The 17767-nt window shown below is 41.8% G+C and overlaps 1 protein-coding gene and 1 long non-coding RNA gene across 9 annotated transcripts in view; one reads left to right on the top strand and one right to left on the bottom strand.

The window, feature by feature from the left end:
- AATF (apoptosis antagonizing transcription factor) overlaps nt 1-17767 on the top strand; it is a 370250-nt gene that overhangs the window by 308303 nt on the left and 44180 nt on the right. Inside the window, exon 9 of one of the 8 annotated variants that reach the window (XR_013405815.1) lies at nt 9391-9747. Coding sequence is in view for 1 of the 2 variants with exons in the window: in XM_077969532.1 (XP_077825658.1) it covers nt 16759-16809 (51 nt within the window). In the remaining variant the exon portion in view is untranslated. 8 annotated transcript variants of the gene reach the window in all.
- On the bottom strand, nt 8378-12443 carry LOC144335486 (uncharacterized). Its single transcript, XR_013406368.1, has 2 exons — nt 10020-12443; nt 8378-8512 (listed from the first exon to the last, which is right to left on the bottom strand). It is a non-coding gene; the product is annotated as an uncharacterized LOC144335486 (long non-coding RNA).

Raw genomic sequence — 17767 nt, 5'->3', positions numbered from 1 at the left:
TTTAGTTCTCTTCAGATCTGTTGTCTGTATCACCATTTAAGGCTTTTGTTTTGTTTTATTTTTTTAAACCATCAGATGATCTTTGACTTGATTAGCCTAAGTTTTTAAAGAATCAGCGAAGGACCAGGATTTGCTAAACACTAGTGGCGTGCCAGTCCCTGGACTAAGTAGATAGGTATTTGGCATGTGTCTTGATTTAATCCTCACAAGATCCTCATATTGTGATATAACTGCACTTAGCAATAAGCTGTATAAAGTGACTGGTTTTATTCTTTTCATATCCCAGATCGCAAACTAGTTTCTTGTCACTTCATGAGATATTTTGTTCTGAAAGGACTAATTGAGCTTAGATGTCGACAGATCAATACCTGGATTTCTAAGGGTTCATTAGGATTTTGTATGTTGCTTCTAGCTCTGTTTAGTTTTGATCTGGTTTGTCCTGTCACTTTGAATCTAGCCAAGAGTATCTAGAGAACGGCATAATAGATTTTGCTCTTTTGATGACCACTTTGATGGGTTAAATTTCTTCTTTCATTTGCCATCAGGACATGCCTATAACTGACCTTGCCACATGCTGAACTTTTGTATCTAAGACATTTGATAATGCCATAAACAAGTAATTACTAATTCAGTCAACTATTAAAAGTCGATAATGTTGAGAAATAGAGAAGAGGCAGGCTTTCTGACATGACTTTAATTAAATTGGTGAGTGATTAATATGGACAGGTGATGTGGTAGAATTGTATGCATTTAGGTCTCAGTGTGAATAAGAGATGTCTCAAGCTACTCTTATGTTAATGGTGATACGATAATTTTTTAATATACTTCTTGTTTTATTTATTTATTTTGTTTGTTTGTTTTTGAGACAGGATCTCACTCTGTTGCCCAGGCTGGAGTGCAGTGGTGCGATCTCAGCTCACTGCAACCTCGACTTCCTGGGCTCAAGCAATCCTCCCACCTCAGCTTCCCAAGTAGCTGGGACTATAAACAGGTACCACCACACCCAGCTGATTTTCATATTTTTTGTAGAGACAGGGTTTTGCTGTGTTGCCCAGGCTGGTCTTGAACTCCTGGGCTCAAGCAGTTTGCCCACGTTAGCCTCCCAAAGTGCTAAGATTACAGGTGTGAGCCACAGTGCTCAGCCTGGCAGGATGATATTCTTACTATTGGCATGTATCTTTCCAGTGATTCAACTGATGGTTAATAACATGTTTTTAAGTCTGATTTGAACCTGCCTCTGTGAATGAGTTGTTAGACTCACGTCTTCTGTTCAGGGCACTATTTTGTTTTTAGTTTCACTTTAAGATGTTGCTGTTATTTGAGATCTGGATAATGTTTCTTAAAAGTCTGATGAAACTTAACTACACATAGATATTTATAGTTATTTTAGAGAGGACTTATATATGAAGTACATAAATTTTAAAATTGGCCAGGCATGGCGGCTCACACCTATAATCTCAGCACTTTGGGAGGCCAAAGTGGGTGAATGACTTGAGTCCAGGAGTTTGAGACTAGCCTGGGCAACATGGCGAAACCCCATCTCTACAAAAAATGCAAAAAAAAAAAATGAGTTGGATGTGATGGCGCTTGCCTACGTCTCAGCTACTTGGAGGCTGAGGTGGGAAAATCATCTGAGACCAGGAGGTCGAAGCTACAGTGAACCGAAATCGTACCACTACACTCCAGCCTGAGCTACAGAGTGAGACCCTGTCTCAAAAATAAATAAATAAATTAATTAATTAATTAAAATTGAAATTATGATTGAAGATATAGCATGGCATTAGGTTTATTGGGGCATAGTAATTGTATTAAAAACAACTCAAAGCAAATACCAGGACCCAATTAAATTTCAGTTTTAATAACAGCAAGATTATTTATATACCATGTATAAGCATTTTATTGGCACTACATGGTAGTTTCTGCTTCTTTAAGACATTTTCCACCAATAGTGCTGCCATTGTATATCTGTCAGTGTTTAGACCCAGGTATGTCATCAATATTAGCATTTGGTTGCTAGCTTGAGCTCACTATTGTGGAAGCTGCACAGAACAGGAAGCAAAAGCCACATTTTAAATGCAAAGTCTAGAAATGTCATCAAACAGGAGCATCAAGGTAAGGTGCACCTGACTGGCCCTCATTTCTTGCAGCTTTCTTGCTTTAAAAAACATCAGAGCATGACTTTAGTACTACCACTTCGTTTAAACAAAGGTAAAACCTCAGAACAAAGCCTAAAACAGTACATTTTAAGGGGCCACCTAGGAAAGAGATAAGAATTGGCTTAAAAGTGTTGAAGAAACTTTTTCAAACACAAATGGTACCTGGAGAGTTTGCTAGGCAAATATGTGGCCAAAATTACCCTTTTTGTACTAATAAGCCCAGTGTCAGCTGACTGAGTGTAAATTAAACACAGGATCCCAGCAGTATTTTAGTAGCCTCAAGTATAGAATTTGGCACTCCTCAAGAAATGGAGACATTACCTCTTCTCTAAAGTAGGCATGAGGTCTTGGTATTAATGTGTTGCTCCTTTAAAAGTAATGTAGAGAAAAAATGATTTAGCAAAGAAAGGGGAAGTTTATAGGCATCTTCAAAAATGTATATGTATTGTGAGAAAATCTTCACACTGTATACGTCTGACAAAGGACTGATATCCAGAATCTACAGCAAACTCAAATCAGTAAGAAAAAAACAATCCCATCAAAAAGTGGGCTAAAGACATTAATAGACAATTCTCAAAAGAAGATAGACAAATGGCCAACAAACATGAAAAAATGCTCAACATCACTAATGATCAGGGACATGCAAATCAAAATCACAGTGCGATACCACCTTACTCCTGCAAGAATGGCCATAATAAAAAAATAAAAAAACTGTAGATGCTGATGTGGATGCAGTGAACAGGGAACACTTCTATACTGCCGATTTCAATGTTAACTAGTACAGCCACTGTGGAAAACAGTGTGGAGATTCCTTAAAAAACTAAAAGTAGAACTACCATTTGATCCAGCAATCTCACTACTGGGTATCTACCCAGAGGAAAAGAATCATTATTTGAAAAAGATAATTGCACACATGTGTTTATAGCAGCACAGTTCACAATTGCAAAACAATGGAGCCAACCCAAATGCCCATCAATCAGCGAGTGGATAAAGAAACTGTGGTATATATATATATGATGGAATACTACAGAGCCATAAAAAGGAATGAATTAACAGCATTTGCAGTGACCTGGATGAGACTGGAGACTATTACTCTAAGTGAAGTAACTCAGGAATGGAAAGCAAACATCATATGTTCCCACTGATATGTGGGAGCTAGGCTATGAGGACACAAAGGCATAAGAATGATACAGTGGACTTTGGGGACTTGCGGGGGAAGAGTGGGAGAGGGGCAAGGGATAGAAGACTACAAGTATGGTGCAGTGTCTACTGCTTAGGTGATAGATGCACCAAAATCTCACAAATCACCACTAAAGAACTTAGTCATGTAACCAAATACCACCTGTACCCCAGTAACTTGTGGAAAAAAAAATAATGTATATGTATTGTGGATCTAGATAAAGCATAATCATCTTAAAGTTGGATAGCATCTTTGGAGACCATCAAGTCCAAACTCACTTTTTACAGGTGCAGAAAATGTAGCCTGAAGGAAGTACATGACTGTTGTAAGAGTTACCCACTTAGTGAATTAGGACATTGAAACCTGTGTTCTTGCTCCCGGTTTGATTTTCTTTCTGACACATTTTACTTCCTTCTGATTGGACAAGTTTGAAAATCCTTTGAGAATTTTCTTTTCAAATCTATATCTTTTTAGGAAATTGGAGATCTACTGTATCTTTTAGCACTCTGACAATTCACAAGTGTCACTTTTATACAGTTATAAACTTTATTCAGTTAACATTTATTAGTCTGGGCACGATGGCTCACATCTATGGTCCCAGCTCTTTGGGAGGCCAAGGCAGGAGGACTGTCTGAGTCCAGGAGTTCAAGACCAGCCTGGGCAATATAGTGAGACCCTGTCTCTAACAACAACAACAGAAACATTTATTATGCCAGATACTAGTTTTATAAAGGCTAGTAAGACCAAAATCCCTGCCCAAAGAATTTGTGTTACCTAACAAGAGTGAAGATCTGTGTAGTCACAAAATTAAGAGTGTGACTTCAATAAAATTAAGGTGGAGAAAATGTTGAAAAAAGCAGTCAGGTATTTGATATAAAAATGCACATGTGGTTCTCTAGCGTTCTCACAAACATGCCTCAAGCATTCATTAGCCTACTGGTTTACCCCTCAACATACACCTGATCTAATTCTACAGTAATTTCTCTATAACTTATAAAAGACCTTACGAGGCGCTATTTGACATAAACGTTGGATAATACAAATTACATATTTTCCAAGAATGTAATCATTGTTGGAAGCCAGATTGAGTTGCTGGTATCTACTGTTCTTATTTCAGGGCAGAAGAACCTTCAGATTGGTGACAGGTAGAAGAGGGTTCATTTTGCTATTGTTTACTTTTGTGGATGTTTGAAAATTTCTGTAATAAAAAGTTAAAGAGGAAAAAAGTCATATTTCTTTTTACCTTCCATTCATTCAACAAATATTTGAGTATCTATTGTGTATTTATTGAGTAACTATTATCCTAGGCTGTGCTGTCTAATGTAGTAACCACATGTGACTGTTTAGATTTAAATTTTGATTAATTTAAATAGAATAAAATAAATGGTTCAGCTCCTCAGTCACACTAGTTATATTTCTTTTATTTTTTACTTTTATTTATTTATTTTTTTTGAGACAGAGTCTCGCTCAGTCACCCGGGCTGGAGTGCAGTGGCACGATCTCGGCTCACTGCAAGCTCTGCCTCCTGGGTTCACGCCGTTCTCCTGCCTCAGCCTCCCGAGTAGCTGAGACTACAGGCACCCGCCACTATGCCCCGCTAATTTTTTTTTGTAGTTTTAATAGAGACGGGTTTTCACCATGTTGGCCAGGATGGTCTCGATCTCCTGACCTTGTGATCTGCCCATCTCGGCCTCCCAAAGTGCTGGGATTACAGGCTGGAGCCACTGTGCCTGGCCACACTAGTTATATTTCAAGTGCTAAGTAACTACATGTGCTAGTTGCTATTGTATTGTACAGTGCAAATGTAGAACATTTCCATTACCACAGAAAGTTCTCTTGGAACTGCTAGAGGCTGGAAGAAAACAAAGTTCCTGCCCTCATGAGCATTCATTCTAGCTTAGAGGTGGAATGAAACAGGGAACTACATTGTAACAAATGCAGTAGAGAATGATGAAACTGGGTATGGTGAAAGCGAGCCCTAGGATAGGGAAGTGATGGTTACTGTTTTAATTTAGGATGTTTCAGAGATAAAGATATTTGAGCAGAGACCTGAGGAAGTGACAAACAGAGCTATGCAGTTGTCTGGGGGAAGAGCATTAGGGACAATGGGGATGGCAAGTGCACAGACTCTGAGGCAACAGAGGCTAACATGTTCCAGGAAAATCAGGGAGGCCAGAGTCATGGGAGTCAGTAGGGGAGTAGGCAAGAAAGAGGATGGTAGGAGAGGAAGTCAGAGGTAATGGGAGGCCAGGTACTGTGGGACCTTGTAGGCCACTGTAACACTTTGATATGGCTAAGATGGGAAACTACCAGAGGAATTTGAATATAGAGGAGTAATATGATTGGACTCATATTTTAAAAGAGTCACTGATGGCTGTGTTAAGAGTAGACACAAGAGAATAGGGGGCAAGGTGGCAGACAGGGGACCAGTTAAAAGACTCCAGTGATAATCCAGGCAAGCGATGGCAGTGGCTTAAACTAGGGTGGTTTTGGAAGAGAGAATTGGTTGGATTCTGGATTTATGTTGAAGGTTGAGCTGACACAGGATTTGCTGATGGATTGTATGTGGTATATGAAAAGAGAGTAATCAAGAATGACTATTAAGGTTTTTGGCCTGAGCAGTTGGAGGGATTAAGTTGCTATTTACAGAGTTGAGAAAAAAGTGAGAGAAGCTAGTTTGGAAGATAAATCAGGAGCTCGGTTTTGGTCATATTGCCCCCTCTTCCCAACCCCTGTGGACCTATGTTGGCTTTATTTTGGTTACAGATTATATTGTTTGTGATACTTCTGCCACATTCATGTGGAGTTGTTGAGGAGTTATATATATATTTTTGGAGTTCATGGGAAGGTCCAGGCTGAAGGTATAAATTTGTGAACCATCAGCATATAGATTGCATTTAATACCATGAGACTGAATGAGATTACCTAGAAAATGAAGATAGAGAGAAAAAGAGATTTGAAGCCCACGTCTTGGAACATTCAAACATTTATAGATTGGGGAGATGGGAAGGAGCAACAAAAGTGATGAAGAAGGAGCAACCGGTGATGTAAGAGAGAATAGAGGAAGAGTGATTTTCCAGGTTGCATGTAAAGAAAGTGTTTCAAGAAGGAGGAGACACTTGAGCCCAGGAGTTTGAAGCGGCAGTGAGCTATGATTACACCACTGCACTCCAGCCTGGCTAACGGAATGAAACTCTGTCTCTTGCCTACCTCCCACAAAAAAAAAAAAAAAAAAAAAAAAAAAAAAAAAAGGGGGAAGTCAGTATTATCCTGATACCCAAACCAGACTAAAACATCGCAGAGAAGAAATTACAGGCCGGGCACAGGGGCTCACGCCTGTAATCCCAGTACTTTGGGAGGCCAAGGTGGGAGGATTGCTTGAGCCCAGGAGTTTGAGACCAGTCTAGGCAACACAGGGAGACCCCGTCTCTCTATAAAAAGCAAAAACACTATTCAGGCATGGTGGGTCATGCCTGTAGTCCCAGCTATTCAGGAGACTGAGGTAGGAGGATCTGCTTGAGGTTGGGAGGTCGAGGCTACAGTGAACTGTGATTGTGACACTGTACTCCAGCCTGGGCAACAGAGCAAGACCAAGAAAAGAGAGAGAGAGAGAGAGAAAGGAGAGGGAGGGAGGGAAGAAGGAGAAGGAGAGACAGAGAGGAGAGAGAAAAAGGGAAGGGCGGAGGGAGGGAGGGAGAGAAGGAAGGAAGGAAGGAAGGAAAGAAGGAAGGAAGGAAGGAACAAAACAAAAATAAAAAGGATTACACACCATGACCAAGAAGGATTTAGCCCAGGAATGCAAGGTTAGTTTAACATCAAGAATCAATCAATGTAATATAACATATCAGTAGAATATGGAAAGAAACCATATGATCATCTCAATAGAGACAGTAAAAGCCTTTAACATCTTTTCATGATAAAAACATTTTTAAACAACTAGGGATAGAAGGAAACTTCCTCACCTGATAAAAAGCATCTGTGAAAACCACAAATAACATCATACTCAGTGACCAGAGACTGAATGCTTTCTCGTAAGATTAGGAACAAGACAAGGATGTCTGCTCTTGCCACTTATTCAGCATCGTACTAGAGGTTCTAACCAGGGCAGTTAGGCAAGAAAAAGAAACGACATCCAAATTGGAAAGGATGAAGTAAAACTATCTTTTATTTGCAGATGATATGATCCTATATATAGAAAGTACCGGCTGGGCACAGTGACTCATGCCTGTAATCCCAGCACATTGGGAGGCCGAGGCAGTCAGATCAACTTCAGGCCAGGAGTCAAGACCAGCCTGGCCAACATGGTGAAACCCTGTCTCTACTAAAAATACAAAAATTAGCCAGGCATGGTGGTGCACGCCCATAACCCCAGCTACTCGCGAGGCTGAGGCAGGAGAATCGCTTGAACCTGGGAGGTGGAGGTTGCAGTGAGCCATGATAGCACCACTGCACTCCAGTCTGGGCAACAGAGGGAGACTCCGTCTCAAAAAAAAAAAAAAAAGGGTACTAAAGAAGCTACCAAAAAACTACTAGAGCTAACTAATAAATGAATTCAGCAAAGTTGTAGGATACAAAATGAATGCACAAAAAATCAGTTGTGTTTCTGTATACCAGCAATGAGTGACCTAAAAAGGAAATTAGAAAAATGATTCTATTTACAATAGCATCTAAAAGAATAAAATACCTAGGAATAAACTTAACCGAGAAGATGAAATATTTAATACACTGAACATTATAAATATTGCTGAAAGAGCCAGCTCGATGGCTCACATCTGTAATCTCAGCACTTTGGGAGCCTGTAATCCCAGCACTTTGGGAGGCTGAGGCGGGCGGATCAGGAGGTCAGGAGATCAAGACCATCCTGGCTAACATGGTGAGACCTCGTCTCTACTAAAAATGCAGAAAATTAGCCGGGCATGTTGGCGGGTGCCAGTGGTCCCAGCTACTTGGGAGACTGAGGCAGGAGAATGGCGTGAACCCAGGAGGTGGAGCTTGCAGTGAGCTGAGATTGCGCCACTGCACTCCAGCCTGGGCCACAGAGTGAGACTCCATATCAAAAAATACATATATGTGTGTGTATATATATATAGCTGAAAGAAATTAAAGACCTGAATAAATGGAAAGCTGTCCCATGCCCATGGATTGAAGACTTAACATTGTTAAGATGACAGTACTCCTCAAATTGATCTAAAGTTTCAAAACAATCCCTATCAAAATTCCTGTTGCCTTTTTTTTTTTCTTTTTGCAGAAATTAACAAGCTGATTCTAAAATTCGTATGGAAATGTAAGGACCCAAAATAGCCAAAACAATCTTGGAAAAAAAACAAAGTTGGAGCATTCACACTTTCCAGTTTCAAAACTTACCACAAAGCTCCAATAATCAAGACATTGTGGTACTGGCATAAGGCTAGGTATATAGATTGATGGAATACAATTGAGAGTCCAGGAGTTAACCCTTACATTTATAGTTAATTGACTTTCAACAGGAATACCAAGACGATTCAGTGGGCAAAAGAACAGTTTTTTGTTTTGTTTTTTAACAAGTGGTGTTGGAGCAACTGGATATCCACATGCAAAAGAATGAAGATGGAGCCTTCCCTCACACCTACACAAAAGTTGATTTACAGTGAATCATAGACCCAAATGTAAGAGCTAAAACTATTAAACTTTTAGAAAAAAAACAGGAGTAAATCTTCATGCTGCAGGTAGATCCAGTAAGACAAGGGCTGAGAGAGAATTGATCTTGGTTTTAGCAATGTGGAAGCCATTGGTGACCTTGACAAGAACTTTTTTTTTTTTTTTTGAGACGAGGTCTCACTCTGTCACCAGGGCTGGAGTGCAGTGGGGCTCACTGAAACTTCTGCCTCCCAGGTTCAAGTGATCCTCCCACTTCAACCTCCCGAGTAGCTGGAACTAAAGGCATGCGCCACCACACCCGGCTGATATTTGTATTTTTAGTAGAGACGGGGTTTTGCCATGTTGCCCAGGCTGGTCTCACATTCCTGATCTCAAGTGATCTGACTGCCTCAGCCTCCCAAAGTGCTGGGATTACAGGTGCGAGCCACCACATCTGACCAACAAGAGCTCTTTTAGTAGAGTGGTGGAGGGGGTTCAAGAGAGAATGGGAGGAGGCCGGGCATGGTGGCTCATGCCTGTAATCCCAGCGCTCTGGGAGACCAAGATGGGCAGATCACTGGAGATCAGGAGTTTGAGATCAGCCTGGGCAACATGGCAAAACCCCATCTCTACTAAAAATAAAATTAGCAGGGCATAGTAGCATGCGCCTGTACTCCCAGCTACTCAGGAAAATCGCTTGAACCCGGGAGGTAGAGGTTGCAGGGAGCCAAGAGAGAGCACACCACTGCACTCTAGCCTGGGCGACAGAATGAGACTCCATCTCAAAAAAAAAAAGCCGGGTGCGGTGGCTCAAGCCTGTAATCCCAGCGCTTTGGGAGGCCGAGATGGGCGGATCACGAGGTCAGGAGATCGAGACCATCCTGGCTAACACGGTGAAACCCCGTCTCTACTAAGAAATACAAAAACTAGCTGGGCGAGGTGGCGGGCGCCTGTAGTCCCAGCTACTCGGGAGGCTGAGGCCAGAGAATGGCGTGAACCCGGGAGGCGGAGCTTGCAGTGAGCTGAGATCCGGCCACTGCACTCCAGCCTGGGTGACAGAGCGAGACTCCGTCTCAAAAAAAAAAAAAAAAAAAAAAAAAGCCAGACTTTTTTTGGTGGCTCCCGCCTGTAATCCTAGCACTTTGGGAGGCTGAGGCAGGTGGATCACTTGAGGTCAGGAGTTCAAGACCAGCCTGGCCAACATGGTGAAACCCCATCTCTACTAAAAATACAGAAATTAGCCAGGCATGCTGGCGGGTGCCTGTAATCCCAGCTACTTGGGAGGCTGAGGCAGGAGAATTGCTTGAACCTGGGAGGCAGAGGTTGCAAGAGCAAGAATGAGAGGAAATAAATTGGAGACAGTGATTATAGACAGCTTTGAGGAGGTTTGCTGTAATGGGAATAGAGAAATGGGACAGCTGCTGGAAGGTTTGAGAGAGAGTTTTAAGATAGGAGATATATTTTGTATGTTAATGGAAATGATCCTGTAGAGAGGTAAAAATGGATGTTGCAGGAAAGAGGTAAGAATTGCTGGTCAGTATACAAGTAAGGAGGGGTTGGTGTGACGGATAGAGGGAAGGCAGGACGTATGAGTATAGTTGCAGGGAGGTAAGGGGTGAGAGCATGTGCAAAGTCCTCATGTGAGTGCTTCTATGTTATTTTATGACATTTTTTATCAATGAAGGAGCCGAGAGTGATAAGATGTAGGAGGAGATGGAGGTTTGAGAAAAGAGAGGGTAAGAAAAAGTTACCTCAGAGAGTGAATGGACTAGGAAAGTGTAGTTGCACTGTCAGGTAGCCGAAAAGACCCACAGGTTACTAGTAATGATATGAAAGTGAGGCCAGTTTGCAAGATCTGGTCTTTCTCTCACCACATTCATCCATGTGGATGCAGGTACTGAGATTTAACATGGCTTGGGGTTTTGCCACAGCAGGTAAATAATCCCATGCCAACAATTCCAAGATTAAAAATCTGAAAACTCGTAGTTTTTGTTTGTTTTGGTAAGTTTGGCAAACTGTTGTGGTGGCAGCACCTGATCTGAATGAGTATGAAGCTATTTATAGGCTTTACTTATCAGATTTATGTGGGAATATATATTTTGCTACAGAAATTTTGTGTTTGACTTTGGGGTGCTGCCCCAGACTCTGCGGACACATTTATGACATATGCAGTGTATTACCTTTCTAAAATATGAAACATTCTGAATTCCAAGATACATCTATCCCTAAGGGATTGTGGGTCTGTATGACAAAGGGACAGCTTGCAGGGGAGTTCAGGATATATATCGGGGGTGATTATCCTGATGGATTCTGGAATCTCATTCACCTGGGTAAGGAGGGAAGTGAGCACAGGACGAGAGGAAGAGGGATGCTGAAAAGGTGACAGGATTGATGGTTTATTGATTCTGGTGGGGCTGAAGAATTATTGGCATCTGAAGGCTAGAGGGAGAATGCTGGAAATATAGGGAGAGATTTATTTCAGCTAAGCTTTTAGTTCTTAAGGGACATAATCACAGAATACCAGTTAGTACTACCCTTTCAGTTTCTTACTTGTGAATCCTTCTCTAGTTCAGAATGACTTCCTCTTTATTCTTTAAACATAAATGACATATAGTAAAAGAAACCTTGCTAAATAAAGAATGCTAAAAAATAGTAACTGAGCTGGTATCCGAGAGGATCTATAACCCTTCTTCCTGCCTTTATTATAAATGGAGGGGGAGGTACACACCAAGACATCCATCTAGTGACCAATGGGCAGAATTTTTGAAGTGGGAGCTCTTGGAAAATCTAAACAACAGCACCTTCCGTACATTGTTACTTTTAGTATGGATTAGAAAGCGTGGCTTGCTGGGTACAGTGGCTCACTCCTGCAATCCCAACACTTTAGGAGGTCAAGGTGGGAAGACTGCGTGAACCCAGGAGCTTGAGACTAGCCTGGGCAACATAGTGAGACCCCATCTCTATAAAAAAATAAACAGTAAAAAAATTAACCAAGCATGGTGGCTTGTGCCTGTGGTCCCAGCTACTCAGGAGGCTGAGGTGGGAAGATCAATTGAGCACAGGAGTTCGGGGCTGTACAGTAAACTATGATGTGCCACTGCACTCCAGCCTGAGTGACAGCGCAAGACCCTGTCTCTAAAAAAAAAAAAAAAAAAAAAAGATTTCCTTAAATTTAAAAAAGAACAAAAGAGGGCCAGGTGTGGTGGCTCTTGCCTGTAATACCAGCACTTTGGGAGGCCAAGGCGGGTGGATCAGCTGAGGTCAGGAGTTCAAGACCAGCCTGACCGACATGATGAAACCTTATCTCTACTGAAAACACAAAATTAACTGGGCATGGTGGTGCATGCCTGTAATCCCAACTACTAGGGAGGCTGAGGCAGGAGAATCTCTTGAACCCGGGAGGCTGAGATTTCAGTGAGCTGAGATCACACCACTGCACTCCTGCCTGGGCAACAAGAGCAAAACTCCATCTCAAAAAAAAAAAAAAAAAAGGAAAGAATTGCATAAGTCAGTCACTTAGTCCTTGTAAAATTCTTTTTATTTGTTGGAAACAGAAAAGCAAATTGGCAAGAAGTTCTTTAGCATTCGAATTGCTTAATTCTTACTCTGTCTTCACTCATCAGGGCCTAATACTGATAGTGATTTACTTACACTTCTAGTTAATAATTAGACATTGGGAGACACTATATATCATGCCTAATGGAATATATGGGGTCTGATGAGAAAGTTTTCTGTGTTGACTAATAAATTTTAACCCAAATGGCCAAGCTTAGTGAAATATTATGGCCTTTGAGGTATTTTAGGGCTTGTGCTGAGAAAATAGTACTGCTTTATTCAATGAATGAATTTATCCTTTCTTCCAAATCATAGGCCTTAGCACTAGCTCCAGAGTGGAGGCATGCTGCAACGCAGAATCAAAAAGTGGAAAAACTAATCAAATCCTTAAAGACCGAGGGCAGTGAGGCAGAATTAGGCTAACTTCTTCAGTGGTAGCCTCTAGCTATACATTCTATTTGAGTAACCAAAGGTGGACTATTTGTAACTTTAGTATTAAGATGCTTCTTAGACCTTATTCGCACATCCTGATTTCCTTTCATTCTTCCCTGTATTATTATTGTAAATATTGCACTTCCCCTTGCAAAAGGTGGCTGCTTTTCATGCTTGTTGACAAGATCTAGAAGACTGCTTGCTACTTGTCTCTTTGGTTTTAGGAATATTATTTTGAGAGAGGGTCTCACTCTGTCACCCAGGCTGGACTGTAGTGGTACAGTCATAGCTCACTGCAGCCTCACACTCCTGTGTTCAAGCTATCTTTACACCTTAGCCTCCTAAGTAGCTAGGACTATGGGTGTGTGCCACCATACCTGGCTAATTTAAATTTTTTTTTTTTTTTTTTTTTGTAGAGACAAGGTCTCAGTATGTTGCCTAGGCTGGTCTCAAACTACTGGCCTCAGGTGATTCCCCCTGCCTCAGCCTTCCAAAGTGTTGGGATTACAGGCATGAGCCACTGTGCCCAGCCCTTAGAAATATTATTGAATGATCACCGTATGCAAAGGCAGTGGTGGAGTTCCAGGTATTGGGGTGAGAGTTTCAGTCAGACGTATCCCCTGTCTGCAAGAAGCTTATAGTCAGGCAAGCAAGATGACATAAACATAAATAACCAAAATGCTTGGTGAGTGTGTATTGAAGAATTCAGAAGAGGGAGAAAAGTAATAGTTTCAGGGAATTAGAGAAGGCTCCAGGGAAGAGGACGTGGCATTTGATCTGGGCTTTCAAAGAAGGATAGCCAGCATTTTAGATATTCTGAGGTTGGGAGGAGGCCTTCTATATAAAGGAATTGTGTAATCAGGGGATTGTGGGGGAGCTGAAGGTCAGGGAAGGAGAATCGTGGATAGTTCAAACAGAATAAATGATAAAGGAGAGGATGACTTTTGCTCCAGTTTCTCATGGTCTAGTTTGGAAAAGTCCTATAACCAATAACGTACTTTTAAAATGTATGACTTACTATTTTTGTGGATTTTCTTTATTGTTACATTTTTATCTTTTCACTCTTATTTGTTACCTATGTTTGAAAATCAGTAGAAAGGAAAATTGAATTACTGTACTTGTTTGTTAGCAGCTGTGGCAATTTAGCTGTGGAAGATGATTTATTTTACCCTAAATGGGGTTTAGGGATTATCTATGAGGATGATCTGATGTTCACCATATTTCTGTTTATTGAATACTAATGTTTTGCTGAGTGCTTTACTTTTATCATCTATTTAAGTCCCAAAACAACTTTGTGAGGTATAATTACCACTTTATAAGATGAGGAAACTGAATCTCAGGGAGCTCAAGGAACTTGTCTCAAACTACACAGGTAGTAAAGGGCAGAGCTGGAATTCAAGACAGGTAAATCAGACTCTTTGGCAGATAGTTACACTTAGATTGAACTGTGCAGTACACACTTCACAGAAGAGAAAATTCATACCTAGAAGCATTAGATCTTAGAGAGTGGGAGATGGAAACTTGTAACTGGTATTTGACAAGCCTATTTCATAGATAAAAGATATTTAAATAGAAGACCCTGTAACTAGGCTGGGCATGGTGGCTCATCCGGTATAATTCCAGCAGTGTGGGAGGCTGATGCAGGAAGATCACTTGAGGCCAAGAGTTCAAGACCAGCCACGGCAACATAGACAGACCCCATCTCTACCAAAACTAGAAAAAATTAGCTGGGCATGCATGCCTGTAGTACTAGCTACTCCAAAGGCTAAGGTGGGAACTTGGAAGGTCAAAGGCACAGTGAGCTATGATCATGCCACTGCACTCCATCCTGAGCAACAAAGCAAGGCCTTGTCTCTAAAACCACACAACTGTAACTGAAATTAATTCAGACCTTTATTACAAAGATGTCAAGACATCTGTCTTGCAGTAAAAGGACCAACTTAAAGAGACTACAGGAAAGGTTAAGGGTTGGGGGGAGTATAGAGGAAGCACCAAAGATGTACTTGCTCTCATTTCCTGAGAAGAACCAACTTTTTCCTTTAGGAAATGTTGGGAGCGAGGGAAAGAGGGAGGTCTGTATCTAAAATTATATAGACCTTTTCCTTTAGGAAAGAGGGAGCGTAGGTCTGTATCATTTTAATAGTCAAAGAATGAGTTTAAATAGTTAAATGGCTTTTTTGTTTTGGTTTGGTTTTTGGGTCTTGGTTGTTTTTGAGACGGAGTTTCAATCTTGTTGCCTAGGCTGCAGTGTAGTGGCGCAATCTCGGTTCACTGCAACCTCCACCTCCTGGGTTCAAGTGGTTCTCCTGCCTCAGGCTCCCAAGTAGCTGGGATTACAGGCATCTGACACCATGCCCCGCTAATTTTTTTTTTTTTTTTGGATTTTTAGTAGAGATGGGGTTTCACCATGTAGGCCAGGCTGGTCTCGAACTCCTGACCTCAGGTTATCCACCCACCTCGGCCTTCCAAAGTGCTAGGATTACAGGTGTGAGCCACTGTGCCTGGCCCCAGTTAAATGTTTTTTGTTTGTTTTAAATTCAAGTACTCTTGGAATGGGGGCTGGGGGGAAAAGATAATTCTCATCCACTTAAAACCATCCAGGTTTGTTAAATAGACCAGTCTATGTGTTTGTTGTGTAGGTCACCTGGCCTATGTAAGACTTGTGAGAAGAATATTGTGTGGGGAAGTCATTTCATTGAAAATGGCAGTGGCAAAGATATGTTCAAAAACAACTGACGAAAAATAGATAGGTTTCTCTATTCCTAGGTAGATAATAGTAGCCTGGATTAGAGCCAGGTTATTGTATATTGACTCCTTTTGTGTAAAAACACTGAAACGGTATGTGTGTGTGGTGGGAGAAATGATAAAGCAAACACAAATTTGGTATTTTCTCTCAGAAATAATTGTTTTCCGGCCAGGCGTGGTGGCTCACGCCTGTAATCCCAACACTTTGGGAGGCCGAGGCAGGTGTATCACGAGGTCAGGAGATCAAGACCATCCTGGCTAACATGGTGAAACCCCGTCACTACTAAAAATACAAAAAAATTAGCTGGGCGTGGTGGCGGGCGCCTGTAGTCCCAGCTACTCGGGAGGCAGAGGCAGGAGAATGGCGTGAACCCAGGAGGTGGAGCTTGCAGTGAGCTGAGATCGCGCCACTGCACTCCAGCCTGGGCGACAGAGCGAGACTCCGTTTCAAAATAATAATAATAATAATAATTGTTTTCCCCTCTGTGTATATATGGAGCTAGCTCCTTCAAGGGGTCCCTGCAGGGGATGGAGTGGCGATTGTGTTCAGATGGAGTCTCTGCTGTCACACAGCACACAGTCAGCAAGGGGAGGAAGTAGACGTTCATCAAGGAGTCCATGAGTGCAATGTATAGTAAGAACAGCAAAAGTATGGTGCGTGTGTGTGAGTGCAGCTGTGGTTAAGAAAGGTTTCCCTCAGGAAGAGATGATGAAGCGATTTAACAAATGAGTAGAGGAGGAGGCGTGGGAGGTCAATGGCTAGCGAAGCCTGTTCCCACAGTGCATATGCAGAAACAGCCTCTGGTGTGAGGGCCCACAGAGCATTTCACATACAGAATGAAGCCTGGTGGGACTGCAACACAGAGGCGGAAGGTGGGTTAGACTGGAGAGGTAGACAAGGGGCCTAGTGGTACAAGGGACCTAGTGGTTAAATGTCCTGACACATTTGCTTTTTGAAAATACTACTCTGAGTACAATGAGGAAACAAAAATGGAGGAGGGATAAGAGTAAATGAGAGGAAATCATTACACTGCCTCAGGTGAGACCATGTCTCTTTTATTCTTGTTTCTCCAGTGTACTCAAAAAATATGTATGAGGACCGGACATGGTGGTTTACGCCTATAATCCCAACACTTTAGGAGGCCAAGACGAGTGGATCACCTGAGGTCAGGAGTTCGAGACCAGCCTGATCAACATGGAAAAACCCCGTCTCTACTAAAAATACAAAAACTAGCCTGGCGTGGTGGCGCACGCCTGTAATTCCAGCTACTCGGGAGGCTGAGGTGGGAGAATTGCTTGAAACCGGGAGGTGGAGGTTGTAGTGAGCAGAGATAGCACCACTGCACTCCAGCCTGGGTGACAGAACGAGACTCTGCCTCAAAAAAAAAAAAAGTATGGGGTGAACGAAGATGATAGTACTGGGTGGAGGCAGTGAAGATGGAGAAAAGTGGACAAATTCGTGAATATAAGACTTGAGATAGATGAGATATTGGATGTAAGGGAAGAGGAATTTCCAGGGATAACTCTTAGGTCATTGACGCCTTGAGAACAGAAGGAAGTTCTTGGGGGGAAACCCTGTGGAATGAGAAGAGAAGAAAGATTGGAACTGAGTCGTGAGGAGTGGCGGCATTTAATGGCTGCCTAGAGGGGCTGACTGAATGTGGAGTAAAGGCAGAGAAATGCCTCACTGATACCAAGAAAAGAGTGTTTCGGTGAGGTGAGAACATCCATTGTCAGTTGCTGCTTCAAGAAGTCTAATAGGACAAGTAGTGCCAGATGCCCATTAGACATGGAGATCTTGAGACCTTAGCACAGGTTGTTTGAGTAGCATAATGGAAGCAGAAATATTAGGTGGTGGAGCTGTTTGTTCGGGAGTGAATGGGCAACGTGGAGTGGGAACATACAGTTGGGGAGTGGGTCATTTTGTGCCAATTTTGTACTATAGGTGTGTATAGTAATTCCTTCCCAACTATTTGAAATTGTAGTATATGCAGTTTATTTTTTGTATGCCTCAAATATGGTGTATAAAAATTGCAAGTGACTTCTTTTGGGGATAACTTTTTTTTTTTGAGTTGGAGTCTCA

This window comes from Macaca mulatta, chromosome 16 (genome assembly GCF_049350105.2).
Source record: "Macaca mulatta isolate MMU2019108-1 chromosome 16, T2T-MMU8v2.0, whole genome shotgun sequence".
In the NCBI taxonomy this organism is placed as follows: domain Eukaryota; kingdom Metazoa; phylum Chordata; class Mammalia; order Primates; family Cercopithecidae; genus Macaca; species Macaca mulatta.
The sequence above is the reverse complement of the archived record's forward strand: the minus strand, read 5'-3'. Positions and strand labels throughout refer to the sequence as shown.